Source organism: Triturus cristatus, chromosome 6, assembly GCF_964204655.1.
Source record: "Triturus cristatus chromosome 6, aTriCri1.1, whole genome shotgun sequence".
In the NCBI taxonomy this organism is placed as follows: Eukaryota; Metazoa; Chordata; class Amphibia; order Caudata; family Salamandridae; genus Triturus; species Triturus cristatus.
In genome coordinates, this window is record NC_140589.1 from 180,922,455 (window position 1) to 180,940,353 (window position 17,899).

Genomic DNA, 17,899 nt, shown 5'->3' on the forward strand with positions numbered 1-17,899 from the left:
AATCTAACAATATTTAAATGGGTCAACGTTCGGGGCGGGGCAGGCACACAATATGTAATTCATAACGAGCACAGAAATGTAGATTTAATGACATGTTGTGATATTAGAAGACCCTCCGCACTTACAAACTGCACATCCTGGTATATTTTAGAGACATTGTTTCAACCACATAAACCTTCACAATGAAACACGCACATCGCGCTTTTTGTATTTATGACTGCACTGTCGTCCATATAAACTCAGAAAGTTCCATATTTAGCTTTTAAGCGCATGCTTTCGTGGCTGGTGTGAGCCCCGGCCGCAGAGAGCAGCGCCCGAGCTGATGTAGGCAGTACCGGTCCTGGGAAGCGGCACAACTTCAATTAAACACTTCCATGGCTTCAGCACTTTCAAGAACGTATTTTTCGTCATCCTTGGGCATCACCCCGGGTACGGAGGCAGTGCACCATCTCTCTGCCCTTGTCCGGTGAAGTGCAGGCTGTCTCCTGCTTAAAGTGCATTCTGCACCCACTCTGACATCCTATTTTGGAGTCTACCTGCCCCTGTCCGGTGAAGTGCAGAGTGCCCATCCCTTGAAGTGCCCTCTTCACCCCCCCCCCCCAACTGCTCACTGCTCTCGACCCCTGTCTGGAGAAGTGCAGGTTGCCCTTCGCTTGAAGTGCTCTCTTCAACCCCTCTGCCCGCTGCTCCCGACCCCTGTCTGGTGAAGTGCCCGCTGACCCTCGCTTGAAGTGCCCGCTGACCCTCACTTGAAGTGCCCGCTGACCCTTGCTTAAAGTGCCCGCTTCATCCCATATGACTTCCTCTCCCCGTTACTCACTGCCCCAGTCAGGTGAAGTGCCCGCTTCACCCTCTCTGCCCACTGCTCTCGACCCCTGTCCGATGAAAAGCCTGCTTACCCCCCAAATACCCTCCACCCCCTCCCATGCCTGCTGCTGTCGACCACCGTCCGGTGAAGTGCCGACTATCCCTCGCTTGAAGTTCCACTTCGCCACACTGTGTCCGCATCCCTCTGCCTCTGTCAGTGAAGTGGGACTGTCCCTCGGTTGAAGTGCCGCTTCACCCCCGGCCAGTTTCTTGGACCCTTTCCGTTGAAGTGCCGGCTGCCCCTTGCTTGAGGTGCCCGCTTTTTTGGACCCTGTTCAGTGAAGTGCCGGCTCCTCCGCGCTTGAAGTGTCCACTTCACTGGACCCTGTTCGGTGAAGGGCCGCTGCCCTTCTCTTGATGTGCCCGCTTCACCGCCCGGTCCGCTTCTTTGGACCTAGCCCGGTGAAGTGCCGGGTGCCCCTCGCTTGAAGTGCCCCTTCGCCCCCGGCCCGCTCACCTCGTAGATGTCTTCATACTTCACGTTCTCCACGAGTTTCCAGAGCATGGTGCCTGCCTGTCCTCTGGAAGGGGAGTGCGCTCATGTGAGCAGCAGATGTCTGCCTTCCCAGCACCCCCTGTCTGTAATGAGCCGTCTATAATTGGAAAAGGGGGGCAGGGACCGAATCCGGCGGCCCTGTCTATCTGCAACTTCTACATTGTGTCGTGTCTGAAGCGAGGGGCGAGGCAGGGCGGCACTCTCATAAGGACGGAGAGACAGCCACACGGGAGATAAATTGGTGATAGATGGACAGACAGGCAGACGCACAGGCAGACAGACAGACAGACAGACAGACAGACAGACAGACAGACAGATAGATAGATAGACAGACAGACAGACAGACAGACAGACAGACAGACAGACAGACAGACAGACGGATGGATGGATGGATGGATGGATGGATGGATGGATGGATAGATAGATAGATAGATAGATAGATAGATAGATAGATAGATAGATAGATAGATAGATAGATAGATAGATAGATAGATAGATAGATAGATAGATAGATAGATAGACAGAGATAGATCGATAGAAAGACAGACAGACAGACAGATAGACAGATAGATAGATAGATAGATAGATAGATAGAGAGATAGATAGATAGATAGATAGATAGATAGATAGATAGATAGATAGATAGATAGACAGAGATAGAGAGATAGATCGATAGAAAGACAGACAGACAGACAGACAGACAGACAGATAGACAGATAGATAGATAGATAGATAGATAGATAGATAGATAGATAGATAGATAGATAGATAGATAGATAGATAGATAGATGGATGGATGGATGGATGGATGGATGGATGGATGGATGGATGGATGGATGGATGGATGGATGGATGGATGGATGGATGGATGGATGGATGGATGGATGGATGGATGGATGGATAGATGGATCAATGGATGGATACTTGATCAGTTGATGGGTAATTAGGATAAGAGAGGGAGGGAGAGGAGACAGGGTTTAGGCCGAGGAGTAGAGGGGTGGTCAGAAGAGCAGTTATAAAATGTAACTATAGGTACAAGCAAGGAACTTCCGGCTGCTCGTGTTCACCACTGACCCTGCCCTGTTCCCATTGGACTATCCGCTCTTGTGCTCTCACTGCACGGACCCGCACGCTGGTACCCGGGGTTCCCACGCACAGGGGTGTCACTGGAGCAGGGGAGTGGCCCGTGCCCTGAGGCCCTCTCCCACGTGTAAGTGCAAACGTGAAGGTCTGTCTACCCCTCTCCCCGCGTGCAGCCGGACACCGGCCCGAGCGGTGTGCCCTGGAGTGTGCACAGCTGACGGCAGTGCACATCCACGCCTCACGTGCATTGCACGGGAGCGTGACTGCCGGACACGGGAGTGTTGTAGGGAGAGGGGTGAGAGGGCATCACATAATCCGTTCTGGGGCAATAGACGGTGGCACTTCACTTGTGACAAGCAGAGAGGGTGCACCACGCCAAGGCAGCCTTCGCCCCTGGGGCGGATGGGGTGGGGGCAGCCCTCGCCCCTGGGGCGGATGGGGTGGGGCATCCCTCGCCCTGAATGGGGTGGGGGCAGCCCTCGCCCTGAATGGGGTGGGGGCAGCCCTCGCCCCGGGGCAGATGGGGTGGGGCAGCCCTCGCCCTGGATGGGGTGGGTGCAGCCCTCGCCCCGGGCAGATGGGGTGGGGCAGCCCTCGCCCTGGATGGGGTGGGGGCAGCTTGCAGGTACCGCCTGAGGGAAGGTATTAAATCCGAATCAAAGCCGAGGTTGGCCGATTGAGCCACACCGGGCACAGGTGGGGGAAGAGAGGGCGGTCGATACATGGGGGGCGGGGAGGGAGAGGGAGGCACGAGAGCGCCACTAGGTAAGAGGGTTACTCCTTAGACCTCGTGCACAGTGCTGCGGCAGTGTCCGCGGGCTGTGGGCGCTACATTTTACACACTGCTGACAAGCACAGCACCAACAACAGCGGTACTACCACTACTATCAATACTACTGCACTGATAATAATGATATATGATTATTACTATTAGCACTAGCACTATTACATTATTATCATTATTACTATTATTGTTATCATTATTCGTACTATTATTATTATCAGCATTAGCGCATTATTGTGGTTGTTGTTATTAATATTTAAGTCACGTGTGTGCAATAAGCTCTCAAATACAGTTTTGAAAATTAAAATAATAATTTAAAAAATCAAAAAAACGACACAAAGGGAGGCAAAATGAACAGATTGCCCCACCCGACCCCCAAGGTGCCCCGAGCCCTCTCCTTAGCGAGCGCAGTGTACATTCCCCACTCCCCGTGGCTGCAGGAGGCGGCATGTTTGAATAAGTTCAAAGGTCGCACTGTGGGTTGGGGTCTGGAAATGCACGGACAATACGATTCCCGTGTAAAGCGCTCGAATGGCCTCGGGCAATATATTGGCGCTATATTCAAACTGAAAAAAACAGCAACAAAGAAACGAATGCTGTTGCATCAGACCCGTGTTCACAGACCAGGCACCGGAAGCTGCTGCCGGGAGGCGGAGCTGCAGACACTCCCAAGAGTTTCTTTGCGTGAACTTTGATTCATTTATTCATTCACTACCGCGGCGCTAACTCGGTGTTTAGACCGATTCAAACTAGAGCGCGAGTCTGACACTTTTTACAACTGTCGGAGCACTAAAATGCATGACAACACCGGTGTGATTGAAGTCATTCTCCCTCCCCCCCTCCCACCCCCCCCCCCTCAGGTGAGTCCGAGCAGCCACCCTCCAAGTTTCCAGTATAGTGAGACTACTCACTTGTGAGAGGTGACCCCACGAACCTGGGGGTCTCCATTGTACCGAGACAAGTCACCCTGCGGTGCTGTGAGACTCTCTCTCACATGTCAGAGGTCTCTTCACAACCCCTGGGGTCTCTGCTGTACCGAGACAAGCCACCCTCTGCTATTGTGAGACTCTTACTTGTGAGAGGTCACCTCACAACCCCTGGGGTTCTCCACTGGTCCGACACTACTCACTTCCGCGAAGTCACCCACTGGTGTTGTGAGACTCTCACGTGCGAGAGGACACCTCTCACAGCCCCTGCAGGTGTCTGGTGTAGTGACACTCTCGCTTGAGAGGTGATCTGACAACCCAGCGGGGCTCCGGTGTACGTAGACTGTTCACGTGAGGCCACTCACCTCCCTGTCTCCAGTAGAGTGTGGTAGCTCACTTATTCACTTAGGAGTAGTGACCTCGCCGCAGACGCCTCCCGGATCTCCCATATAGCAGGACACCTCCCGTGTGACCTCCCACGTCTCTAGTGTAGTGCGGACGGGTCACTTTTGACCAGTGACCTCAGACGCCCTCTGCCACTGGGTCTACATATGCTCAAACCTCAGATCGCCCCCATTGCAGTTCAACTGCTCACTGTGACCTCATGCCCCATCCCAGGCGTTGGCAGTATAGCATGGGTGCGCTCTTAAAACCCCACAGTCTCTCTGGTTCGCCAGTGTTCTCCTGACCTCACGGGCCTCCTTGTTCTCTCGCGTAGTGCGCCCTCTCTTGTGACCTTACACGTTCCCTGGCTCACTGGTGTAGTGCGGCTGCTGCCTCGTGACCTCATGGGCCCTCTTCACCTCTTGTTCTCTAGTGTAGTGGACTCACTCTCTTGTGACCTCACACGTTCCCTGGCTCACTGGTGTAGTGCGGCTGCTGCCTCGTGACCTCACGGGCCTCCTTGTTCTCTCGCGTAGTGCGCCCTCACTTGTGACCTTACACGTTCCCTGGCTCACTGGTGTAGTGCGGCTGCTGCCTCGTGACCTCATGGGCCCTCTTCACCTCTTGTTCTCTAGTGTAGTGGTCTCACTCTCTTGTGACCTCACACGTTCCCTGGCTCACCGGTGTAGTGCGGCTGCTGCCTCGTGACCTCATGGGCCCTCTTCACCTCTTGTTCTCTAGTGTAGTGGGGTCACTCTCTTGTGACCTCACACGTTCCCTGGCTCACTGGTGTAGTGCGGCTGTTGCCTCGTGACCTCATGGGCCCTCTTCACCTCTTGTTCTCTAGTGTAGTAGACTCACTCTCTTGTGACCTCACATGTTCCCTGGCTCACTGGTGTAGTGCGGCTGCTGCCTCGTGACCTCACGGGCCTCCTTGTTCTCTCGCGTAGTGCGCCCTCTCTTGTGACCTTACACGTTCCCTGGCTCACTGGTGTAGTGCGGCTGCTGCCTCGTGACCTCACGGGCCTCCTTGTTCTCTCGCGTAGTGGGGTCACTCTCTTGTGACCTCACACGTTCCCTGGCTCTCTTGTGTAGTCGCCCTCTCTTGTGACCTTACACGTTCCCTGGCTCACTGGTGTAGTGCGGCTGCTGCCTCGTGACCTCACGGGCCTCCTTGTTCTCTCGCATAGTGCGCCCTCTCTTGTGACCTCACACGTTCCCTGGCTCACTGGTGTAGTGCGGCTGCTGCCTCGTGACCTCATGGGCCCTCTTCACCTCTTGTTCTCTAGTGTAGTGGACTCACTCTCTTGTGACCTCACACGTTCCCTGGCTCACTGGTGTAGTGCTCCTGCTGCCTCGTGACCACACGGGCCTCCTTGTTCTCTAGTGCAGTGCAGCCACTCTCTTGTGACCTCACCGGCTCTCTGGTTCGCCAGTGTGCTCCTGACCTCACGGGCCCCCTTGTTCTCTAGTGTAGTGCGGCCACTCTCTTGTGACCTCACACGTTCCCTGGCTCACTGGTGTAGTGCGGCTGCTGCCTCGTGACCTCACGGGCCTCCTTGTTCTCTCGCGTAGTGCGCCCTCTCTTGTGACCTTACACGTTCCCTGGCTCACTGGTGTAGTGCGGCTGCTGCCTCGTGACCTCATGGGCCCTCTTCACCTCTTGTTCTCTAGTGTAGTGGACTCACTCTCTTGTGACCTCACACGTTCCCTGGCTCACTGGTGTAGTGCGGCTGCTGCCTCGTGACCTCACGGGCCTCCTTGTTCTCTCGCGTAGTGCGCCCTCTCTTGTGACCTCACACGTTCCCTGGCTCACTGGTGTAGTGCGGCTGCTGCCTCGTGACCTCATGGGCCCTCTTCACCTCTTGTTCTCTAGTGTAGTGGACTCACTCTCTTGTGACCTCACACGTTCCCTGGCTCACTGGTGTAGTGCTCCTGCTGCCTCGTGACCACACGGGCCTCCTTGTTCTCTAGTGCAGTGCGGCCACTCTCTTGTGACCTCACCGGCTCTCTGGTTCGCCAGTGTGCTCCTGACCTCACGGGCCCCCTTGTTCTCTAGTGTAGTGCGGCCACTCTCTTGTGACCTCACACGTTCCCTGGCTCACTGGTGTAGTGCGGCTGCTGCCTCGTGACCTCCCGGGCCTCCTTGTTCTCTAGTGTAGTGGGGTCATTCTCTTGTGACCTCACACTTTCCCTGGCACACTGGTGTAGTGCGGCTGCTGCCTCGTGACCTCCCGGGCCTCCTTGTTCTCTAGTGTAGTGGGGTCATTCTCTTGTGACCTCACACTTTCCCTGGCACACTGGTGTAGTGCTTCTGCTCCATCGGGACCTCACGGGCCTCCTTGTTCTCTAGTGTAGTGCGGCCTCTCTTGTGACCTCAGACGTTCCCTGGCTCACCGGTGTAGTGCTCCTGCTCCCTTGTGACCTCACGGGCCTCCTTGTTCTCTAGCGTAGTGCGGCCATTCTCTTGTGACCTCACACGTTCCTTGGCTCACTTGTGTAGTGCGGCCACTCTCTTGTGACCTCACATGTTCCCTGGCTCACTGGTGTAGTGCGGGTGCTGCCTCGTGACCTCACGGGCCTCCTTGTTCTCTCGCGTAGTGCGCCCTCTCTTGTGACCTCACACGTTCCCTGGCTCACTGGTGTAGTGCGGCTGCTGCCTCGTGACCTCATGGGCCTCCTTGTTCTCTCGCGTAGTGCGCCCTCTCTTGTGACCTCACACGTTCCCTGGCTCACTGGTTTAGTGCGGCTGCTGCCTCGTGACCTCATGGGCCCTCTTCACCTCTTGTTCTCTAGTGTAGTGGACTCACTCTCTTGTGACCTCACACGTTCCCTGGCTCACTGGTGTAGTGCTCCTGCTGCCTCGTGACCTCATGGGCCCTCTTGTTCTCTCGCGTAGTGCGCCCTCTCTTGTGACCTCACACGTTCCCTGACTCACTGGTGTAGTGCGGCTGCTGCCTCGTGACCTCATGGGCCTCCTTGTTCTCTCGCGTAGTGCGCCCTCTCTTGTGACCTCACACGTTCCCTGGCTCACTGGTTTAGTGCGGCTGCTGCCTCGTGACCTCATGGGCCCTCTTCACCTCTTGTTCTCTAGTGTAGTGGACTCACTCTCTTGTGACCTCACACGTTCCCTGGCTCACTGGTGTAGTGCTCCTGCTGCCTCGTGACCTCATGGGCCCTCTTGTTCTCTAGTGCAGTGCGGCCACTCTCTTGTGACCTCACCGGCTCTCTGGTTCGCCAGTGTAGTGCTTCTGCGCCCTCCTGACCTCACGGGCCTCCTTGTTCTCTAGCGTAGTTGGCCACTGTCGTTATTTCTCACAGGTTCCCTGGGTGTTGGCGAGGTACTGAAGAGAGGAAAAAGAATGACGTAAAATGTATGCGCGGGATGGATGGATATGTATCGGAAGCGGGGGAGTGGGGGATCTGGGGGTTTAGTGGCCACCGTAGGGGCCTTTGTTCGAGCTCATGGTCACAGGTTCAAAGCCTGGTGGGTCCACTCAGCCTTTTATCCTTCTGAGGCCAATAAAATGAGTACCATTGAGTTGGGTAACAATAAAATCTGTGGTGCAGGGCCAGTGGCTTTACAAATACACATTATGTTATTTATGTATTGGGCAGGATCACACAATGTGTGTGCGGGACAGTGGGCACACCGTTCATATGTCACAGTCTTGGCGGCATGAATTCGATGGCCTGGGCCTATTATAAATCAAGGCAGAGCAGGCCCTCGAAGCAGGGTGGGCGGACTGAAGCTTGCTTGAAGTACGCCTTCTCCCCAACTACACACACAACAGTTCGCTCCTTGTGTGCCCGAAAGTCAGGAGGCCAGGTGAGTTTAATGGTATGTTTAGTTTAATGAGGGTTCCAGGCTCATTCTGCTCTTGAATGTCGGAAACTCGTTCGTGTCTTTGAGAAAAAGAATAAAGGGGTAATACGCAGCGCTTGAGTGGGCACTGTGCACTCAGGTGAGTAGTGCAGGTGAAATTCGGAGACTTCCATATACCGTGGCAGCATTTACACAACCCTGGAATATTATCAGAATCCAGCTCTCTGTGGTACTGGGGTCAGTGTCCCCGCTGAGCAGTGGCCCGAGGCCTTCGGGTACAAGCCCACTCGCCGTCAGGTCTCCGAAGCCAGCCACCTTTTTCTCAGCGTACCACGCCGTACAGAGGCCGATTCTAGGGACTGTTATTCGCAGTGGCTTCTATTGCCCAATTTAACGGTCCCGGGCTTACATACCCTAGAAGGATGAAGGGCCGGGACGGCAGGGATTCGAACTGGCGGAGAGCAGGCCACACACAAGGGTCGAACTGGCCTACATACGGCCATCTGGCAGCGTCAGAAGGCTGGTCTAACAGGTCCGGGTCCTGGCCGCCATGTTGTCTGTTTGCGACCTTCTTTGTGATCTGATGCACACGCTTCTTTTGTCGAGTCCCCTGATACTTCCACAAACTTTTCCTGCAGCAAGCCCCACATGCATGCAACCTCCCATACAGTGCACAACACTTATTCATCCTGTCTTTACAAGCTTAAAACCGCCCTGATTGGAAGAATCTGGGTCACTTTTTTCGTTTTCTGATTTTCTAATGGGGGGCACTTTTTTAGTTTTCGGATTTTCTAATGGAGGAGGGGGGGGGACTCTTTTTTGTGGGTTGAGGGGGTCTTTTATTGTCGTTCCCTGCCCTCTTTCTGTAGTAGTCCGACCTGGCACACACGGTTTAAGCGACGAGTCTCAACTCGCTGAGCCATCCGCGTCGGGCCAGTGGGTTTCATACCGTGGTCCAGGTGTGTGGGGTGGGGGCTGAGTGGCACGAGGAGCCGCTACATTTTAGTTTGGGAAAAAGAGATACGTCTGCTTTTTTTTTTTTAAAGCTAACCCTTCCAGGATGTTTAATTCCGAAAGTTGAAATGCTTCGGCTGAAGCAGGGTCTCCTGCCTCCTGCTGTGAAACCGAGGAAGGGGTAGACAGCTAAACAAGGCTGGCTCTACCTGACGGAATCCCCTGAAGGTTGCTGATGACACACATGCATTCTTTTTGAGAGGTATAGTAGCAGAATTACCAGCTAAGCTGTGAAGTGCGTGCGTTTGAAAGAACGCAAACAAATTATAAATTTTTTTTTCACTAGGTACCGTCTGAGTTTTATTAAAATCTACATTTTTGGTGCATTTTGCAGCAGTCTATCCTATACTGTGTGTAATGCAAGTTTAGTATAATGACTTACATGTTCAGAGTGCTTACTGTCACAGACTGAGACCTTGTGACACTAAACATACACAAGTCACTATTCTCAAATACACCAACCAGGGTTCAGTTCTGTGGCTCTCTGGTGGGTGTAATAACTAATGGAAGCTTCATAATGTGCGATATTGAATCTCCCACTGATTCACATAACTTGCATTAAATTCTAATTTAAGCTCTCCCTTGTTTTATATGGAGTTACGAGAAGGTGAAAGACCGAAAAAAGTTACAGAATATATTTTAAGCCACGCCTTTGCCTACTCCACCCCCATTGCGCGCGTCATCACAGTTCCCATACTTTCTGGGATGCACTTTAACCACCGGGTTCATAGCCATATCAGATTTGGGAATGAGAGCTGGCGAGGCCACACGCCCGGGGGTGGAACTTTGCAATGTAAGCAGCTGGCGAGTGCCGAGTCGGACACGGGAACAACTTAACAGCGTGCCATAGTCACTACACACTGCCACAGAAGGATTGCCTGTTGTGGAGTACGCCAAACACCACTATAACACAAACACGGACATAAATCCACGTAGGAACACGTTCTTTATTTCGTGTTCTGCATTGTATTTCCTAGGGTAATACGCTAATACACGAACACGCATTTTAACACGCGCCCGAGCTGACAGGTATATAGGCACACACATCACCACACATATTCACCCCACACACACATTCGCACGCATGAGCTCCCACGCACAAGCGTGCGTTTACAGATGCTCGCGCGCACACGCAAATGATTGGTGGCCACACGAGCGTGTGGGACGAGGACGATGACCGGACCCGCGTAATCCCACGGTCGTCACACCCTCTGCTCTTGTTACAAGTACTGTAAACATGATATATATAGTCCTGCCACGTCCTTCACCTGCCTACCGACCTGGCCCGAGGGCGAACTCCACCACGCGCATAACGTGCCCCAAAACCTTCATGTAAACAAATCTGGTCACTGAGCAGAGATGGGATAATGTTTACAATGCACTCACAAACCTGCACGCGCACAGCGGCGTGCTTCTCACTTCACGGTGTAAACAATAGTGCATGCATACACGCTTTTTCTTCTCACTCTGTATTTTCACACAACTAAAAAATATACGAGTGACCCCCCCCCCCCAACCCTGCTCACTCAACGTATAAAGAAAAATACTATCATTTCCAGCCATTTATTAACAGAAGAAACCGTGCTCTGAGCTGTTTATCGCCCGCCCCCCTCTTGTGCGTCTATGCAGATCCAGGCCACTGAAAGACATTGACATTTAAGGATAGCTTTTGTTTGGCGAGTGCATCGTTCAGGCCTTTTGCAATTACTATATTGATATACATATCCGGAAAATGGACGGCCACGATTATTGCTCTCTAAACGAGCAATCATTCGGCCAAATTGTTTTGTGGTTTTTATTACAAATTGTCTGGCTCTGCATTTCCATAATGTATTTTGGATTAATGGAGCGGGCGGCGGCAGGACACGCGCCTGCTCATAAGAAATAACAAGTTAAGCAAACAATATTGTACGATAATTAGAAGTCTAAATAAATTGTTTCAAATGACCTGGCCTGCGAAATCTCAGCCGTCATAATGGGACAATCATGGCTGTGCGCTGCTAAGCACTGATGAGCAGGTTAATAGCGCCCTCTGCTGGGCCTTTGGCAGATTCGAAATACAGGCTTATTCTTAAAAGTCACTGCTATCTAGATGGTGAATGGGATTTTTCCCCCCAAAAATATGCTTGCTTTTTGAACTTGCTATTTACTTAGAATACCGTATGCAGCGTGGCTTAGATTATATTGCGTTTACCATTTGATCTCATTGACATTTTGCCAATATAATATACATTCATTTTACATATATTTTAATTTCAATGCATATATTTGAAAACAGAAATTGCTTTGATATTTTATTGCATCATGACACCAGCTCTGGATCATCGCCCCTCCAACTCCACCGAGCCAATGACACTTGTTCAGAGTTTGCTGTGGGTACAGACAGGTCATGTTGATTCCACAATACACCACAAACAACATTTAAGAAAACACTGCTGCAACCATAATATTTACACAACTTTTACAATGTAACTAAAATGATACATTACCATCCTTTTTATAGGACTCTCACACCTATCTAACAGTGGCAAGTTGTCTAAATAAAATGTTTATATATATTTATTTACACTAATTAATTCCCTGGTGAACGGCACCGCACTTAGGTCCAGATTTACAATAACTGGCGCATCCCTGCATATCAGCAGGGATGCGCCAGTTATTGTGCGTCATGGCTCCGCCACCATGGATGCACTGCATTTACAATACGGCTCACCATGGGGTATAAACGGACAGATGTGTGACGCTTCTGTGCCGCAAAGGCAGCGCATTGCTGGAGAAGCGTCGCAAGCGCGACGCAGCTCCAGCAAGGCTCTGGGGTGCCCTATCTTTACAATGCTGCGTCAATCCTTACGCCTGCTTCAAGCAGGCGCAGGGCTTTGACGCAGCATGGGCTCAAAATTGACTGAGTGAAATCTTGTAGATTTCAATCAGCCACTTTTAGGAGGCGTTACTGCGACAGAACGCCCCCCCCTTGTGCAGGAACGCCTACTACTGGCGCAGGGCTTTACAACGTGATGCATCTCCCAGATGCGTCACGTTGTAAATACCCCGCAGCATGGCGCTGGTTTTGCGCCACCGCTGCGTCACAAAAGAGATGCAACGGTGGTGTAAAAGAGGCGCAAGGGGCTTGTAAATCTGCCCCTTAGTTCTAGCATTCCATTCTTTTTACCTGGACCACAGAGGTGAATCCGCCTGCATCTCTGATGAGGGGTCCCAAACCTCTGCACCCCAGGACACATGCAAAGGTCTTGCCCCTGCTCCCTCCACAATACCAGGCCACCAAATTGGGGCCACACAGTGCTGTGAGATAGGCCCATGCCCTTCACTGCTAGGTGAACTGTGTGCCTATGAACCCCGACCTGGCGTGAACGCCTGACTTCAAGCTAGCCTGGCTGATGATGGGTGATATTCGTTTTAAAGAAGAGAAAGACCCCTTGTGAAACACCAAGGTAATAGAGCACTGCCAGTAAGAAAAACAAATTGTCCCTTGGTAGCATAAATCAAATACACATCCTACTGATGTTATAGTTCGTGTCTAGCATTTACACACATATATAATTCAAAGGACCTCACTCCTGATCCCTGGCAAATTCAGACACGGACTACCATATCTACATGCAGTGCAAACTGATTTCTTTATTTTTGTATATACAGTTATAATAAAAACACTAATTTCATGATACCACCCATATATACAACCACAGCAATTTAATTCATCATGATTTAAAAACAATGATATTTATAAAAACAGGCATGACATAAAATCATACAACACCTCTACCGCAGAGAATCCTAGTACACAGGGAAAAGAACGACAATGGACTGTACACTTGTCTTTTAGTGCAGTATATCCCTAGGAATACTTCTAACAAGATTAGCCTGGATACAGGGACTGTTATTTTGTATCTGCAGGTCCAACTTGTCCTCGGGATTATGCACAGAAGTGCGTCGACGCGTTTCAATGGATGTCCGGTTATTCCATCTTTATCAGGACAACAAATATGTTCCCTTTTCTTTGTGGCAATTTATGCCCTGGATCCAAAGGTTGATAAATGTGCTTATTCTTTTTTCTTTCTACATGTAGTTCGAGAGCTGGTCTATGTGGAGGACCTTTATTTGATAGAATTCAGGGTATCACCGCTTTCCGGGTTGAACACATCCAAAGCGCAGGTTAAGTTAAGGACCCCACTATTGCTCTGTCTGCGTCCAAGCATACGCTTATATTTCCTATCGATAGAGGGGCTTCAATATATACACCTCCTCATCTACGTCGCTTCTGCATCGCGCTCTTATTTTCTCTCAGGGATTCCCGTCCTGCCTCTCTCTTTGGAAAATTGAAAAAAAAACAAAAAAATGATTTTCTTTTCCAATTTTCCATAGAGACGAGGCTGTGTTTGCATATATGCGTCGTATCATGAAATTAGTGTTTTTATTATAACTGTACAGAGAAAAATAAAGAAATCAGTTTGCACTGCATGTTGATATGGTAGTCCGTGTCTGAATTTGCCAGGGATCAGGAGTGGGGTCCTTTGAATTATATATAAGTGTGTAAATACTAGACACGTACTATAACATCAGTAGGATGTGTATTTGATTTATGCACACCAAGGGACAATTTGTTTTTCGTGATGAGGGGTGATACACCAAAACCGGTCCCTGGATGCTTGTTTCCGGTCCAGGGAGGACCTGGCTTGGCAGTTCGGGCTGGACTGTTCTCATAAGCAATAGGGTCAAGACTGATTTGCATATGGCTGGTTCCAAACTGGGGTAGCATAGTGAGCAAAAGAATGATGGATTAAACCCACATTTCTTGACTGGAGGTGATTGGTTGAAAAGTTTCAGTTCTCCGCCCATCATCTTCTTGTGTTTGGTGTGAACGCCCAGGCAGTGTAAAAATTGCTGCCTGTCTGCTCTGTGCTGTCCTAAAAGGTCATTGGTTGAGAGTGTAACACTCCAGCCCCAGACACACCGTAGAAATCTCTTCGTTAAGATGACTAATCAATACATTATTATCTCTGGACTTGATGCCTGGCCCCAGGCCCACCTAGGTTTCACATGAGACCAAGCCATGAAGGAGGCCTCTGGAAATGGACAAGCAAGCTCCTCAGGGCAAAGCCTTTCAATTCCCACCGGTCCATTTTTATCAGCTCAATACCACCAAGGTGAACCACCATGAGGTCTGGACAGTGCAGCCCCTCACAGCTCTTCCCGACCATGGCCAAGTCTCACAGCTGTGAGATTTTGAGCCTTCCCACTCCACTCCACACAATCTAAAGAAGACATTTCTTAATGCCGCTGGAGTAAGCGTGCAGGGCTGTTACAACCTGTACCTGCCTGTCAAACGAAGGAGTGACAGATGACCCGCATGACCTTGTAAGACATCACTGCTACCAGAGAGCAAACAGTGACCCAAGGTAAAGGAGGCACAACTATGAAAATGAAGGACAGACGCTTAAAGGAAGAGGATGACCAGCAGCCTCTATGATTGTGTGAGACAAGCCTTGCTTGCAAGGGTGGCTGCTCCTATTCTAAGGATATATTGGATTGGTCAACCCAGTTTTCCTTAGGGGCTGCAGCACAGACTGCATAGAAGTGGTAATGCAAGAAGCCTTCCCTATTCGGGGGAATGGAAAGTCTGGGTATGGATCTAAGTGAGCCCTCCTATGTGACAGCGGGCACATCAGTGTTGCTGGGCAAGCATGTATTTCAGGGAGGGGATCCTAGCAGAGTTGGTCCATATGTCACCTCTTTAATGTGATGACGAACCTGTCACAAGTCATTTGAACAGCATGCCACTGCTGACCCCATGTATGAGTCTAGATAGAGCTTGCTACTAGCTCGCTAATCCGATAGAAGGTAACAACGAAGACAGCGGCAAACAGCTCCGCCTCATTTGGTGATACTATGAGCTACATATTTTGTGGATTTTACCAATTATTGAAGCAAACTTCTGTGTGTCAAGTGGTCTCCTATGCCCATATTACAAACAGTGCGCCCTTTCCCTATTTGTGCTGAGACATACATTGAAACAGGTGCACCGGATGCAAACAGGGAAAGTGCTCCCTTTTATAATAAATGCACTGCCCTCAGGGCACCCATGAACTCACGCTTTTCTAGGGGCAGCGCATTCAAGTGAAATACTGCGATGCTATTTCAAAGCAACTCTGTGTTTCTCTGTGCAGGCTGCAAACCGCCTGCACTTTGAAGTGGGGTTAAAGATCTTCTTGCAGGTGGGTGCTGTTAGTGATGGCACACGCTTGCAGGGGAATGTTTGAGGAGTCCATGGGACTGGTCCAGTGGGCCGCACTGACAGGGCAACATCTTTTTGGTAGCGTACTGTCAGTGCACCTCCTAAGGGCATGTTTGCCTCTGCACCCGAATCTGTATTACGGCGTGGGTGCAGGGGCAAAGTGATTCCCTCATTTGCATGGGGCCACACCTGAATGCAAATGAGGGAACGTTGTATTACTGTAGTGCTGGTGCTACATGTGCACCAGTGGTATCAGTTTTACAGAATGAGCCGCAGATGCATGTGGGGCCCCTTCTTTAATACCAAAGTGCCTGAGGGCAAACATAGCATAACACGCCTATTGCACCCCGTGGCACTTCCTATAAAACAGCTCCTGGTATCGTTACTGCAGGTAGCTAACCTGGCAGAACCTGCTAATGCGTTCCTTACCGAAAAACTGTTGCTCACTGTTTGACTTGGCCCTCTCTGCAGGGTCACCACAAACCTTTTGCCTTCACTGATCCTATTTTTCTGAATTTGTTTAGTTGGCTTTAGGAGCCTGCACTTTACCACCACTTACCAGTGCTAAAGTGCTTGTGCTCACGCCCTAAAGTATGGTAAAATTGTGTTACACCTGATTTGCATATTTAATTTACTTGCAAGTCCCTAGTAAAGTGGTATACCATGTGCCAGGGCATGTAAATTAAATGCTACCAGTGGGCCTGGCCCAGGCCTGCCATTGCAGCCTGAGTGCAGTTTTAAATTGCCAGTTTGACTTGGCAAAATAAACCCCATGCCAAGCCTTAAACCCACCTTTTATTACATACAATTCACCCCAAGTTAGGCTGTAGGTAGCCCATGGGACAGGGTTTATTGTAACTAAACAGGTGGGCATGTACTTTTGAGTTTTAGAAATCTTGGTAGTGAAAAACTCCTACATTCGTTTTTCACTACTGTGAGGCCTACTCATCCCTTAGGATAACTTTGGATTGCATTATTACATTTAATGAGTATAAGCTTTTGGAACAGATGAACATATCGGGTGTTTGAGAAATTGTATTTCAAAACTCTCTTTATTCACCCTTGTGGGGCAATTCTGGCCTTTGTATTGGTGGCAAAGTGCTTAACTGGGGCGTTTGGCGAGCTGCGGGAATCCACACCAAACACCACATGCTTGCCCAGGGTGCCCTTAAAACCTTTGTGGCCAAGAGGAGTATAGCCTCTACAATTGTGGCGTTACCTCCAGTTGCAACACCACCTTTCCTACCGCCTGGGCCCAGTGGCCTGGTCCATCCCGCCTTCCCCATGGTTTCCTACCTCAGGACGCGTTACCACCACTTGCAAACACCAACTTGCCAGCCGCTTGGGCCCTGTGGCCTGGTCCATCTTGCCTTCCCCATGGTTTCCTACGTCAGGACGTGTTACCTCCAGTTGTGACACCACCTCGCCCGTCGCCTGGGCACAGTGCCCTGGTCCGTCCCCGTGGTTTCCTATCTCAGGACTTGGAGACACTTTCAAGGGGTGATGTTCGACATCTACAATATCCTGATGTGTCACCTGTATTCCCTATCCTTGATGGACAGTCTATGCACCAAGTGGCAAAGTTGCCTACAGGTAGAGTACAAGCCAGGGCATTGGGTAGAACTGCTTGGGGCACTAGACCACTGGGCCTTTAAGCACAGCTGAAATGGTGTCACTGCATGAATGGCGCTGGACCCTCATGTAACTGCAGGCGGAGGGACTGCTGCCCCATCCTACCTGCTGGCACCGCGATGATGATTGCTCTGACTTGGTCCACATCCTCTGTGATTGTCCCACTGTCCAACCCTTCTGCCTGTCTTGATACCCCTGACCTGACCTCTGATCTTGCTCCATGATCCCGGCATGAGGGCCATCTACTCCATACGGTGCTTGCAAAGGCAAAGAATGAAGAACGGCTCTCGGTCATGTATCAGACAGCCTTGTACGAACGCATCATTTATAACCTGCCTGACAGAACGGAGACCTTTCTGCTGATTGGGGCATCCATTCTGCAGGACAACAGGCATTGAGTGACTGGTTGCCAGGTAGCTGAATCCATGGGGCAACTGCGACTCTCCCCGTCTTATCTAGCCCATGTGACCCACTTCTTCTGGGCTCCCTGCTCCACGGGGGCGGCCCTGGGATCGCCTCTGAATCTGCTCATTCTCCTCCTCGCATCCCTTTCCACTTCCCCGAATCCTCCCCTCTCCTTGCATTCCCTTTTCTCTGCCTCTCCTCCTTCCTTGCCTCTTTCCCTCCCCTCTTTTCC

General features: G+C 50.9%; 1 protein-coding gene across 3 annotated transcripts in view; it reads right to left on the reverse strand.

Annotated features, from left to right (window-relative positions):
- The window catches only part of TFAP2B (transcription factor AP-2 beta), a 130,895-nt gene extending 129,393 nt beyond the window's left edge, over positions 1-1,502 (reverse strand). For all 3 annotated transcript variants that reach the window (XM_085610455.1, XM_085610453.1, XM_085610450.1), the window contains exon 1: positions 1,325-1,502. In XM_085610455.1, the coding sequence (XP_085466581.1) occupies positions 1,325-1,372 (48 nt within the window). In that variant the 5' untranslated portion in view covers positions 1,373-1,502. The remainder of the gene's footprint in view (positions 1-1,324) is intronic.
- Positions 1,503-17,899: the final 16,397 nt, after the last annotated feature.